The 14,352-nt window shown below is 36.0% G+C and overlaps 1 protein-coding gene across 1 annotated transcript in view; it reads right to left on the bottom strand.

Moving 5' to 3' along the window:
- Positions 1 to 4,799: 4,799 nt before the first annotated feature.
- LOC146494904 (scavenger receptor cysteine-rich type 1 protein M130-like) overlaps positions 4,800 to 14,352 on the bottom strand; it is a 49,618-nt gene continuing 40,065 nt past the window's right edge. Inside the window, 13 exon segments of the mRNA XM_085145125.1 lie at positions 4,800 to 5,523; positions 5,661 to 5,807; positions 6,869 to 6,964; positions 8,002 to 8,151; positions 8,357 to 8,459; positions 8,888 to 9,054; positions 9,460 to 9,732; positions 10,022 to 10,318; positions 10,909 to 11,217; positions 11,637 to 11,933; positions 12,187 to 12,492; positions 13,562 to 13,870; positions 14,117 to 14,264. Coding sequence (XP_085001251.1) covers positions 5,339 to 5,523; positions 5,661 to 5,807; positions 6,869 to 6,964; positions 8,002 to 8,151; positions 8,357 to 8,459; positions 8,888 to 9,054; positions 9,460 to 9,732; positions 10,022 to 10,318; positions 10,909 to 11,217; positions 11,637 to 11,933; positions 12,187 to 12,492; positions 13,562 to 13,870; positions 14,117 to 14,264 — 2,787 coding nt within the window. The 3' untranslated portion in view covers positions 4,800 to 5,338.

Genomic DNA, 14,352 nt, shown 5'->3' with positions numbered 1-14,352 from the left:
AAACTTAAATTGTTTGTATATTGAAGAGGTTCGTTATCGTTTGGCTGACACCCATTTTAAGTTTGTCGAAACCTGGGGCCCTTTTCTCAATCATATTAATGGGAATTTAACATAAACTTTAACCCATTTGACTGCCCTTTGTGTTTGTGTGAAACTGCACTTCTGCCGGACCCTGATTCCTTCCTGGACTTGTTTCCCACATCTTCTGGTCTTGGTGAACTCTCTGTTGCCCTGTCTAAACTCACACAGAAGATCATCTTTTTTGGACATTGGTGTTTCTTTTGAACTTTTGATTTGTACTGGCTAACTGGTGTATTTTTATTTATTTATTTATTTATTTTGTTTTTATTTTTTTCCTTTTCTTTCCTGTTTTCCTGTTTGGGGTCTTTTTTTGTTGTGCTTAGTTTCTGTTTTTTTCTTTTTTTTTTTTCTGTGCTTAAATGTTATTGTTTTTGAATCTTATGTCCTTTGTCTGGTGTGACATTATGTAACTTTGAACTTAAAATCTTATAAATAAACATTTTTTTAAAAAAAACAACTGAAACAAGCTATTAGTCAGTTAATTCTAACTGATGCAATCAATATACTCACGTGAAACTTTAGACTTCTTGGGTGTTTGAACACTCAGAATTTTATATATACAAAAACGGTGTCTCTATAAGAAGTCTCACACCTACAATAACAGGTGATATGAATATAGAAAAGGGGCATTGGTTGTAGTGGAAATGTCATCACATAGCCTGAAATCAAACATAGTCCTATTTAATTTTTCTACATTCACTCACAATGAGAACTGTGACTTGATTTATTTTCTTTATCTATATCACATCAATCGAAGTAAGCAAGCTCAGATTTACAGAATACACACCTAGGTAAACACGTGAATGAATATTTTGAAAACCATTATGAGTGACTGGGAAAAGATTCATAGTTTTAGCACTTCAGGAAACAGGTTTATCCACTTTCAGTTTGACAAATATACAAATATGAAACTACAGATGGTCAGCTTACCTTAGCAAAAACACTGGGAGCAGAGGAAACAAGAAAAACAAATATAGCTAGTTTCATGTACAGATTATTTTAAGGGATTCACTGTCTTAAAAAGACCACCCAAATTTTTATTTTTCTAAGGAAATTATTATTTTATTTTTATAAAAAAATATTGGAGTCTAGCACGGCTCCACAGCCCCATTATGGCTGGGTTTTGTTTCCTTCCTCGAGGGTGGGATTTTCTTTTCATGCTCCCAAACACTTTCTGGATTTTTACCACAGCTGAAGCTTTTGCTCCAAAAAAGAATGTGTCTCAGTTGTTTGGAACAGGCTTTCATTTGTTGATTGGTATTCACCACATTTCATATCCTGGAAAAACCTTTCCTTCTCTTTTTGTTTTGCCAGCCTTTACTGGAAAGAGCGATTATTGTTCCTCCTGAGTAACTGACTACTAGTCCACCACAGGTCTTATTGACTTTTATTACTGGTGGTACAAGTGCCCTCCATTCAAAAGTTAAGCAGCAGGGATAGAAAGGACATTCGGGAAATTTATAAAAAGAACATAAAACATAATATATTCAACAGGAACTAAAACAAATCGATTAGACACTGCCCGCACAAAAAGAAACAGTATTAGCTACCACAAACCCCACATAAGAAGGCCCCAGCAGGCCAGATTCAAAACTGGGACCTTGTTGCTGTGAGCTAACTTAGTATGTTGCTAAGTTTCAACATACTGTGTTAGGCTGGGATTATCCTTTAACTCCAAGAAATCAACTGACTGTGATGACATTGATATGGATTTAATTAAAGATTTTATTGGATGTATTGTAAAACCATTTACCTACATTTGTAATCAGTCACTACAGAATGGTTTATTCTCTGATAAGATGAAAATTGCAAAGGTTATTTCCAATATATAAACCTGAAGATAAATGTCTTCTCACAAACTGTTGGCCCATCTCTTTACCACCGCAGTTGTCTAAGATACTGGAAAAAATATTTTACAATAGATTGTATGACTTTATCACAAACTCACAAACACTTTATCATTATGGCTTTGCCATACTGGCCCACTTGATTGATCTTTATTATTTGGTTTGTTTGTTTGTGTATTTTTATCTTTTAAGTTATTACAAACGGAACAGACATGACCGGGGGATAAAAAAGGGAAAGACAGACAACAGAAACTGAAGAAAATGAGAGAAAAGAAAAACAGAGGGGAAGAGGGACAGTGAGAAAAGACACAAAAAATCTGCTAGATCACCTGCTGGGAAAAAAGAAAACAAGCAAAAACAGAACAACACAGTAGGGAAACCACAGCAATAACCAAGATAAGCATAAATAACCGTAAATAATAAATATTGAATGCTACTGAGCAACACACAAGATTGAAAACACAAGGGTTTCGATTTATTTAGACATAGTGGGCCTTTCTGTTCAAAGTTTAGTCTTCAACAAGTGAAATGCATGCTCAGTTGGGTTAAGATCAAATAACTGACTGCCCATTTAAGAATATTGACCTTCTTTGCTTTAATAAACTCCTGGGTTGCTTTGGCTGTATATTTAGGTGACTGTCCATCTATGTTATGAAATGAAATGCCACCCAATCAATTTGACTGTATTTAGCTGGATTTGAGCAGACAGTGTGTCTCCTAACACCTCAGAAAACACCAGTCACATCATCAATTAACTAGCCAGCGTGCTCTAATGTCAAGGGTGAGCATTGGTTAATGGTCATCATGTGACTGATGCAAGCACATCCTTTTATTTAGCAAAATTGTGATTAATAGTTAAATATTACTGTTGAGGGGCACAGGCAGGACTCCACATGCACACACAAATAAATAAAAAAAATGTCTCAAGAAAAGGTCACTTGGGGACACTCATCACGCTTCACTGTAAATTATTTGAAAAAGAAAACAATTAGTTGAAGTTACTCCTGGTGCTATGAGGTAGTTCTACAAGCTGTGGCGTCATGAAGTTTTTCATGCACTGCTTTCATATTTATATTCAGTTTTTGTGAAATAAACAGTGGCATGGTGTAATAATATGTTATATAATGTTCTGAGATTGTAACTAATTTTATAGCTTGCAGAGATTCAAATGATTATCTTTTGCTGTCATATGTAAAACCTAAGAACTGAAGAAGGCTGTGTGTGTTGGATAGACACACTCTTTTTTTAACTGCAATTAATGATTAAATGTTATATTGTTATTATGGTTATTTGAAAATGCATTCATCTGCTTATTCTCCCTCCTACCTTCCCGTTGTGTTCGGGTCGAATCTGACCGATTTACAAATGAAAACACTCAGAAATATTGGGGGTGGAGGGGGGGGGGGGGGTGTTACATCCGATTGCCTCCAGGCATTATGACATCCTCCACACTATGCACTTGAATATCTAAATGCGATGAACACCTCTTTCATTGAATTTTGAGTGTTTTAATCAACTTTGTTACATCTGTGGTGTTCCCATAGGAATTGAATCGGAATCCACGGAGGCAAAGTCACCCTGAGCGAAGTAGGCAAAAGAAAGTAAAGGTATCTTTAAAAATTCTCCTTCCTTTTCTCTGCTCGTGTTTATATATAACTGATTCAAACTGAATACACTGTATGTAAGTTTTCATTTTAATCAAACTCTAAAAAGGTTTGTATTATCATGTACTAATAACATTTTATTGCATTTGGTTAAGTTTGCTTTGCACAAATATTTAAGTCCAGAATGGATTTGCCACCTTTGCAGACAACTATGCTGAATCTATCTCAACTTCAGCTACACAGCAGACTCAATCCTACATCATGGCTCCTCAGCAAGGCCTCTGACATCAGTGCTGCTTGTGACAGAATGCTCTTTACAATTAGTCCCTTTGGCTCTATTCTCACTGGCCCTTTGCTCTGACCAAACATCTGAGGCCTTAGTAAATCTGTCAATGTCCTAAAAGCTGCACCTCAATGATGAGCTTACCCATGTTAACATTTGCATCAAGCAGTTGCTCCAAGTTTAACCACTGGGGAAAATTATAAATTGCAACAGAGAACATTAAAGTGCATGATGATATAACTGTATTCAAAATATTTTCAACCCAAACACTGGTGAAAGAGTCAACAACCTGTAAGAATGGAACATAACAAGTTTCAGAACTTCAGAGACTCTAAAAGTGTTGTCTTTTTGATAAAACGGCTTATTGTGCTGTGTATCAAACTATATATAGCATACATAACATACAGTTTGATACTCAACATCTAAGCCATTTCCAAAATCCCAGAGTCTCTGAGGCTTCACTAGATATTCTTTAATTATTAAACCTAAAAATGTCAATAATTTAAAGCTCTGTGAGTAAAGCAGTGTTATTCATCCCTCCAGTGACTCATGGTAAGAACAAAATAATGAGTTAGTAGCTAATGGTCATGCTAGCTAGTTAGTTCTGTTAGCAATGTACATCCGTAATTCACAGAGATTTCTAATCACATGCTACTGTTGACTAGTTTCAAAACAAAATGTACGTACCCAGAGAAGCTAAACAGGATGAAACATGTCATTCACATCAATCACAACCTTAATCATGCCGTAATTAAGTCTCAATACAAACAATACACAAATTGGGTGAGTTATAGAAAAATGTGCACTGTGAACAGTTGTCAGGAATGTGAAAATTAGCCACAAAAAAGCTGTAGTCATGGGGGAAATAATCAAAAAATAAAATAAAAATAATTGGGTTTTGGGTTTTTTTGTTTTGTTTTGTTGTCAAGTTGAGCATTGTTAAGATAAGCTGTTAACAGACCAGTTAAGAAATACCAACTGCAGTGGAATTTCATGTTTGACCATTTAATGACACATTGCATAAAAATGAAACAATATCACAAAAGACGACAACCACAAGATATTGAATTCTTTATATGTATGCTTTAAAGAATATACTATATTTAGAACAATAGCTTAATATTGTGAGAAATACACTTGTATTTTTATACTCAGAGTTTGATGTGAATATTGATATTACACACATTTCTATGCTGAATATAAAAGTAACAAGACAGTTAGCTAAGCCTATAGACTAGAAGCAGGAAGAAGCGGCTGGCATTATAAAACATAATAAAATGATGTCTTTTTTTACATTGTACATTTTAAGTTTTTTTGCTATATAGTATCAAAAGATTTTTAGTCGTTTTGCACTGTTCCTCCATCAAATGGAAGTTCACCCATTTCAGTAAATGTATGTTGAATTTAAAGATTTTAATATTGCTTTTCATTTGATATTTCTTTGAGAGAAATGAAGGTGAATTTGGACATGAGCCACTTTTTGAGACTGATTTTTAAAAGTAGTTTCTAAAGCCACATTCGGCTCACCCATCCACATCTGGCTCTAGGTAGTCCTCATCTCTCTCCCCCAATCCTGGGGCAGCTGTGTTTAAGTCATGTGATGTTTCAAGGCTATCATGGACCTCTGCTGTAGTCTGTGTGGTTCCAGGGATTGTATCGATGTCGTCATAATTCTCCTGTGGATCTTCCACTTCGTAGGTCACCCCGTCTGTCACAAAGACATGTGACATGTGTTAAACAGAGATTAGACTCACTGATTTTCCAACTTTGCCATTTACTGTTATTGAAATGTGAAAACACTGTGATCGAACTAGTTTAGAACTCCAGTGCTTTCATTATGGACACCTTCATGCGTGTTGATGTTGATGGCAGTAGTGCCTGGAAAGGTCAGGGGTCGAGCCTCATCTGCTTCAACATCCTCATAAGAGGAAACACTTAATCCTTCCTTCCGCCCATCCTTTTCTGAGATTAATTCAGCCTCTGATCTGGCTCCTGAATGAAAAATAGCAAGAGAACACTTACATCATGTTGGCTTTTTAAAAAGAACTCCCACTTGGAAACAATCTGAGATAAATCTAAGACAGGCAAATTGTTTCATAAAAACAATTATTTAATTAATTAATTTTTGCAGCTTCTCATGCTGAAAAATAGGTCCCCCAAGGATGTTTATACTGCACAAAATGAATTAAGTACTGCAAAAGATAAACCATTAAATCATAGAGAAGTTCCTGTCTTTATGATTTACTATTTCGTTTTTTACAGTCGGTCTAGATTGAAAAAAAAACCCATCAGGGTATTTCCTGTGAATTAATAGAAACTTTCTATTTTTCTGTAATATTATACATTTGATGATTGCAATTCAAATTGAACATTTACTACAGCAGCATTTCTTTTTTTATCATGCAGAAAACTAAGAAATACTATTTAAAATGCCCTTATTATTATTTTAAATCTGTAGTTACATTTCTTTAAGCTGATAGAAAGGGGGATTTCACTGGTTCCTGTAAGTGGCCTACCATGTAATTTAAGATTGACAGCCATAGACTTTCACTAAAAACTGCTGCTCTTTGTATCCAGAGGCTTAACTGTTATTACCAATGATCTCTGCCATGAAAGTCAGTTTGAAAGATAATTTTTCATTTCATATATGTTTTATATCTCTGTTCAGGTCCACGGTGAAATTGAAATTGTGCGCCTTCAAGTAGTCAGCAGGGGGGAGCAGTAGGGCTGCACAAGGAGACGACATCAGACGGAGTAAAATCCAGATTTAACTGAGGTAAGGTTTTGTTCTTGACACAGTATGATTAAGCAGAAATAACTTGTAAAAGCAGAAAAAATGGAATATTGATATGCAGTGATAAGAAATATTTGTGTAAAATATAACCATGGACATGGAAATATAAGAAGCAGCAAGACCTAGAACAAACAAACATGGTGTACAGTATTTAAATGGCACTTTGATCAGAAGCAATAAAGTATTTCGAAAACATGAATGAATGAATGAAAAAAATAATCAATCAATCAATAAACAAATAAACAAATGAATGACTCACTGCCATGACTTAAGTCTTCCATCTCATTTTCTTTGTTCGTGACATCTTCATATTCCCCACTTTCAAACTCCATTTCTTTGTCTTGCAGCATTCTTGCTGAAAGGTTACAGTGTTACACATTTACTCATACAGTACATAACAACAGTGCACTGTGTTAATGTACCAGTGATGTACCAATGTACCAGGGTACAGAAAAAGACTAGTGCGGTAATCTGGAATCAGCCATAAAAGCACTGTCAGCAGGCAATTTATGCATTTTTGATACAGGCACTTTGAATGTAAACAACAGTGTTATTGTTCAGATAAGATTACTTTTTGTTATGAAAAAACAGGGTTACATTTTCCTTTCAGGTTGTTGTTTTCAAATCTTTAAACTAGGCCCTCCCCTACTTTCCATGTGTGCTCACACAACTTGCAGAACAGAATTTAGTACGGACGAAGTGGCAAAAAGGTGGAGCTGAAAAGCTGAGAAAAGGAAAAGAAACGTAAAAATAAATGCAGCAAAATATATCATATTAGGCCACTTGTTATCGGGGCTGCTGCTGTTCCAGCAACAACTGCTGTAGCAACAAACCCTCACAGTAACAGGAGGCTGCCGTGGAGAAGTGCAGGGGGAGGGACAGCAGTCCCAACAAAAGTAAAATGAATGGCCACTTTGTCCATGAGCCACTGTCAACAGATAAAGTTTAGCTATTAATTGTCACATACTGTAGTGCAGTTCAACTAAGAACTAACCCAAAAACAACTTTAGCAAGGAGATTAAAAAGAAAAACTAAGGGCTGATTTTTTGTAACAGTCCAGCCCTGAGTATACGAGCAGGAAATACAAGACACAAGCACAAGTTTGGGTAGTTTTCGCAATGTTTCCCTAAGTTTTTAAAGTGAGCAATGTTTGAATGAGCTGATGCGTTCCTTGTTTTGTCGGCAGTAGTGATGGCACTATTTGAATTCAGAATTCAGTCAGTATGCCCTCACCAAGTATGTGTTTGCAGACTGCCCTCTTGTGGCAAAAACTCTCAAACACCCTTTTCTGGATCCTGTTCTCATGTTCAGGCAGGTTTTTTACACTTTTTAAAGTAATTCATTAAAAGTGAAACATGCCATGTGTTTAAGTCATGTAATAAAGATACTCACGTGAAACGTTGGACTTCCTGGCTCTCTTGAGATAGAATCGTACAAATACCAAAATTAAGATCACAACAACAAGAAGAAATCCCACACCCACGATAATAGGTGCTACTGGTGTAAGAGATGGTGGTGGAGGTGTAGTGGGTGGATCGTAGCCTGAAATAAAAAACAATCACTTTATTTATTCTGGATTCAGTCACACTGAGAGCTGTACTTGACTCATCTTGTTTATCTGCACCACCTCAAGGTAAGTAAGCTCAGAGTTACCCATTATAAAAAGTCTCTTCTCTGCAAAAAAAGTTGAATGAATATTTTTGAAAACAATAGAACTTATTGAGAAAGGATTTGTGGTTTGTCTTACAAGTTATTTCAGCTGGAGAAACGTTTCCACAGGAAAGTTGTTTGACAGAGCGCTTGACATCCATGATATCGTTAGTGAACTCCAGTGTTGTTTCTAAGTTGACCTTGAATCAAATTTAAACTTTTTCAAATTTAGAGATACAGCCAGAATAGAAAACACTGAAATTTCTCTGGCAGTGAAAAACAGGCCTGACTGAAGCATCAAAGCAACACACAGCAAAAGAAGTCACTAAAGTGACCAAAAGTATTGGGACATTCAATTTCTTTTATATTTCTGCAAATTATGTGTCAGCAAAGTGTCCAGTAAGTTTTTAACTTAAAACTCTTTGAGCATTTTGTGTTTAGTCAGCAACACCTCTCATACATTTCTTTCCATTTCATAAACCTAAATAATATAAAAGTCACATTCCAGTCTTCATTATTAGATTTAAATAAGCTGAAACACAGAGCCAGGAAACTGTCCATGATCTTGGTTTGTAGCATACGAGAAAGATTAGTGACTGGTTTCAAGAAACAGAATGTAAAGATTTACCTGTTTGATTTCCGTAGAGCCGCTATGGGTCTCATTATTAATTTCTTTACAGAGCTTTGCCTTTAAGTCTTCGGGAGGATTAAATGGACATACTCTTTCCCACTTATCTCGATAATTGACATAAAGGACACCTCCATGTTTTTTAGCGGTGCGGAACTTTACACTTTCTGTATAAGCAAAGAAACTGTGTTTAAAGAAGGAAACAAGCTCATCCACTTCTGTCTGACAAGTATGAAGTTAGAGATTGTTTGCTTGTGTTTGCAATGTGTTTAAAAATGGACAAAAATAACTTGTACATTTTTAAAATTTCTGAGATTACTTTTCTATTGAACCAGCCAAATGGTCATTGTTACAGAAACTGGAATAAGTTCCTTAACAATGGCATAAACAACTTGAAAATGTCATTTTTATTAAAAAAAACAAACAAACTTTCCTTTTGTAAAAAAAAAGAAAAGAAAAATTACTCTAAGATAATGAATTAAAATACTACTATAATTAAGAGAGGACATACATGCATGTACTGTATATAGGGATGAGTTTATGGAAAGAGAGGTGTATGGACTCACACTTACCACTACAAGTAATGAACACCACATTTGTGCCACACTGTCCTTTAGTCCTCCTGCACTGGCCAATGATGGAATGGTACTTTTCACAGCTGACATGGTAAAAGTTACCTGAACCCTTTGATGGAGCTTTGGATTCATTGAAGACAGCATTGCCACAAAGCTTTTCTTGGCAAACTTTGTGTGCATAGGATAGATCCCAGTTACTATAACACACTGGAACGCCATCTATCCTCACTTCCCCACGACAGCCCTGTGAAAGGCTGACATCGGGCTCCTCTGGGAAGGAAAGCAATAAACACTGCAGTCAAGTATTGATAAAGACATAAAGCACTGAGGTAGAAATGATCAGTTAATCGTCTCTGCACTGCAAAGTCAAAATATGAAGCACAAGTCCATAATCAAATAGTTCATTTAACACTTTTAGCTTTGGTTTGTTACTTTATCCAGTTATCTGGAATAATTCTCTTTCACACTCCTTGTATCTTGTTTCACTCTTCAGTGTTTCCAGTGCAAATGTAAAAAGTCTGTGATCATTTAAGATCAGTCCTGCTGATATAAATCTTACTTTTGCATTCAATAAAGACTGGCTCCTTCCCTGAGGGTGTGGTTTTATTTTCACATTCCCAAATGCTTCCTGGATTTTTACCACAGCTGAAGCTTTTGTTCCAAAAATAATCTATTTTAGTTGTTTGGGGGTGTTTTTTATTTGTTGATTGGTATCCACCACAGTCCATATCCTGGCAAAGCTTTTCCTTCTCAATTTCATTGAAGTTTTCCCTGGAAACAGCACTGAGTCCCTGTTTCCAGTGAACCAACACTGTTCCACTACAGGCCTTTTTGTCAGGTACCATTGTCCTCCATTCTGAGACAGACAAGAGAAATAAAAAGTTCACAAAACATGATGTAACCAACAGGATCTGAATGATATAAATAACACACTCTGCACACAGAAATGACATTATGATCCTGCATCCACTTAAAGTTTTTAAAGTTTAGCTACCCTTCTGACTGCTGTGTAAATAAAATGATTTTATAGAGTGATAACAAAGAGATGACAACTGATGACAGCGATATTTTTATAACCATCAGACTGCACAGGCTAGCTGTTTCCAGCTGATTCCAGACATTAAGTGAGTCAGACTGTGTGGCAGAGCCATACTGGTGACATGGACAACAAGCAGAAAAGAAAAGAGTAAAACTGAGTAGAACAAATATGATTAATGGAGGTGAGGATGTTAACATTCTAACCTTTATTTCACTAAAAGTAACCTTTGAAGGCGAACAAGTCAAAGTTTGAACGCAGCATTATTTTTATCTCAACATTTTTCTGAAATGCAAACTAATCTCAGTTTGTTTCAATTTCAATTCAGTTTCAAAGCCTTTATTTTAAAATTAGGCTGAAGGAGCAAATAATAATTAAGAAACTGCTGACACAAAGATCATTATACACACCAGAGCATCGGAGGCCACTGTGTTTGCAGGCAGCTGTAGAAGCAGTAATACTGCTGCATGCAGATAATGGACTGTTAGCATTTGCAGCGCAGTTTAGGTTTGAAATGGCTAATTTATCTGCTGGTGCAGGTCCAAAGTAGGGAAGAGTCTCGTCAGCATCACCACATTTAAGCTCCTGACAGATGGTGTTTTGATTGTTAGTGTCTTTGAGAGCATCCTCGCACACAGGGATCCACTTCCCCTCATACTCCACCTCTACGTTTCCAAAGCATTTGTAACTGGGAATGCTGAATCTGGGCTTGACACTACCTGAAAGAAAGAAATTATGAAAATCATGCTATATATTTATAATACTCTTGTTTTATTTTTAATTACAATTTTAAGCAACAAGAACCATCATCATCTTAGTGAAAAGAATTTCAGTTTGATAGCTTCAGAAAGATTTATATTTCCTTCTTTAACATAAATGAGCTTAATTATAAAAAACAGTATTTACAAAGATATTTTTAAAACATTTGAAGGAACATTTAAAAACAGACTTATGTCTTTTTGTTTGTTTTTTAAATTCTGTAATCCACTAACTTAGTGACTGAAGAATCAACAAACCAATAAAACTGGCACTTTTTTCCAAAGGGTCCAAATCAGTTGAAAATGAAACGTTTTAAAAAAGCAAAGTTATGACATTTATTACATTTTTGCAATATAAAATTACTTTTAAAAACAATTACCTGAGCAAACAACATAGGCTGGTTTTTGTTTACAGGACTCATCATTGTCCTGGTTTTTGACAAAGATGCTCTGTGTCAGGTCAGTAGTCTGATTTGTCGTGTGTAAACTCTTAAAGAGGATATCACCATCTTTGGGACTGTTGTGGGCTTTTATGGGCGTCCCACAGTTCAGCTCTTCACACAGCTTCACAGACTTGTCTTCTGTCCAGGTGTCTGCACACATATCTCCTTCCTTCTCTTCTACACGAATCCTGACTTTTCCCCAGCAGCTGTTCGTCAACCTCATCTTAATATTTCCTGTTGTGACATGAAAAAGTTTAGTTTAAGAGGAAACTAGTATCAGCAGATATTTCACAACTTCTTAGACCAAGCTAGGTTTCAGAAAAAATAGAAAATAGTAGAAACTTGATTGAGAGAAAACGAGGAAGTGAATGTACATCTATGGACATTAAAAGGTATGTTATAAATAAATTGTCTCTTCACAATAAATCAATTCCATAATGACGTCAGTCTTAGTTTTATACTTTAACTCATTCACATTTCACATTACCTGAACATTTCACATAGGCAGTAGAATTATGGTGGTCAGGAGGCAGAGGTGTAGTTTGGTTACACTCAAAAAGAGACTTTTTTCTGAATGAGCAGCTAAAAGAGTTTTTCCAGACTTTATTAATTTTATCAACTGTAGGATTGAAAGAAAAGCTGGTAGCGTTCCCACAATGCATCTGCTGACACACTGTGTCTGCAGACTCCTGGTTCCATGTCTCGTTAGACCCAGAGAGCCAGGAGATTTCTCTGCCATGCTCTATCCCCACATGACCAGAACAGGTTCCATTCAAAAACACCACCTTGAGACCTGATGGACACAAAAAATAGGAAAGTGGTGTATAAACACATACTTGGTGAAAAAAGGTGAATGGAGATATACCACAGTCTGGGCTTATTCCAGCATAACTAAGTGATTGTTCGGTGTCACCCTATTGAGCACTAATTATAAGCTTTATCAAAAAGGAAAGTTTGAGGCCTAATCTTAAAAGTAGAGAAGGTGTCTGTCTAGCAAATCCAAACTGGGAGGTGATTCCACAGAAAAAGGGCCTGAAATCTGAAGGCTCTGCCTTCTATTCCACTTTTAGGAACCACAAGTAAGCCTGTAGTCTGAGAGGGAAGTGCTCAACTGCCAATGTAGTTCTTTAAGATGATTATTCAAGACCTTGTATGTGAAGAGAAGGATTTAAATTTGATCTAGGGATCCAATCAAGAGAAGCCAAGATAGGACAAATCTGCTCTCTCTTGTACTCTCGCTGCAGCATTCTGGATCAACTAAAGATTTAACTGGAGGCCAATTTAATAGTTATAAGATTAAAATATACTCAGTTTTATCTCTATTTATAAGTAAAAAATGGGCATTGACTTTAAGACTTTCCTTACGAAGCATGTAACTTTCCAAAAATAATTTTGTAAATTACATTTTTGAGTAAAAAGTCAAGGCAGCATGTTAAAGAAAAAATGTTAATATGGCATGATCAATGAAAGTTGTAGTGTCTTATTTCACTTTTCTGATCAAAACAGATTAACAAAAATCCCTTTCTTAGTTTGCAAGTATTAAACTGTAGGTATAGAAGGACTCTTGAGCCTGAATGAGGTCAAGAATAAAAAGAGAAGTTAAATAAGCTGAGGGGAAAAAACACATTTTCTTTTCTTCTGCCTCACATCGATGAACGAAAATGGCTTTTTCCTGGTTCTAAGATTTTATCGTATATTAGAAATTTAGTATTTCCCGTTTTGATCAAACTTCACCAATATCATCAGTGTTGAGCAATTAAAAAGCCAAAGATACAAAAACTCTTCCTTTAAGAAAGGGAACAGTTTTTCCGGCTGATGTCACTGAAGGGCAGAGAAATTTAAAAAAAATAAATAACACTCACCCTCACAGGTGATTCCAACTGCTTCCGCTTCTTGATCTGAAAATTGGTTGTTTGAGTTTTCTGTTAAACACTCAGATATCTTTAATATCTTCTTATCTGTCGGACACGTTATTGACAGGAAGCTATCAGAACCCTGACTGAATTTTTCAGTTTTGCCTTTTCCCCCACATTGCAGTTGTTTGCAGACAGCTGCTGATTGAGCCTCTGTCCATCCTTTTGCAGGAACTTTCTTCCACTGGCCCTCATGCTTTATCTCCAATCTTCCAGCACATCTTCCAGGACCATCTGCCAGTTTCACCTCCACACTGTCTGTACCACGACAATAAGAGATTTATCAGCCACGAAGCACAAAAAGAATAAATACATTAAATTAAACTCTTACTGAACACATTTTGGAAAAATTTAATCAGAATTTAACAATGTCACAATTTCGTTGAATGAAGTTACAGATTTTCTCTCCCGACAGAGAATTTATTGCAGGATTTAAAATCCCATTATAAAAGCAGACAAAGGCCATCAGCAGCCACTCTGTACATTTCCACTGCTGTATCTCACCTGAACACACCACATAAGGTTGGTTTGAACACTGGATATTGTCACCATGCTGAGCCTGACAGTGCCACAGTGAGGACTCGCTGCCATTGCAGCTCACATGGTCCATTATCCCTCTTGAATTTCGACGTTCGACTTTAGTATAAATCAGCTAGAACAAAGCATTTATGAGTTTATGTTATTTCATTGATAATCATCCGGTATTAATGGTGCACTTTAATACACTTATTACAATAAAC

This window comes from Neolamprologus multifasciatus, chromosome 20, assembly GCF_963576455.1.
Source record: "Neolamprologus multifasciatus chromosome 20, fNeoMul1.2, whole genome shotgun sequence".
NCBI classification, from domain to species: Eukaryota; Metazoa; Chordata; class Actinopteri; order Cichliformes; family Cichlidae; genus Neolamprologus; species Neolamprologus multifasciatus.
This window is presented reverse-complemented; position numbering and strand designations above follow the sequence as displayed.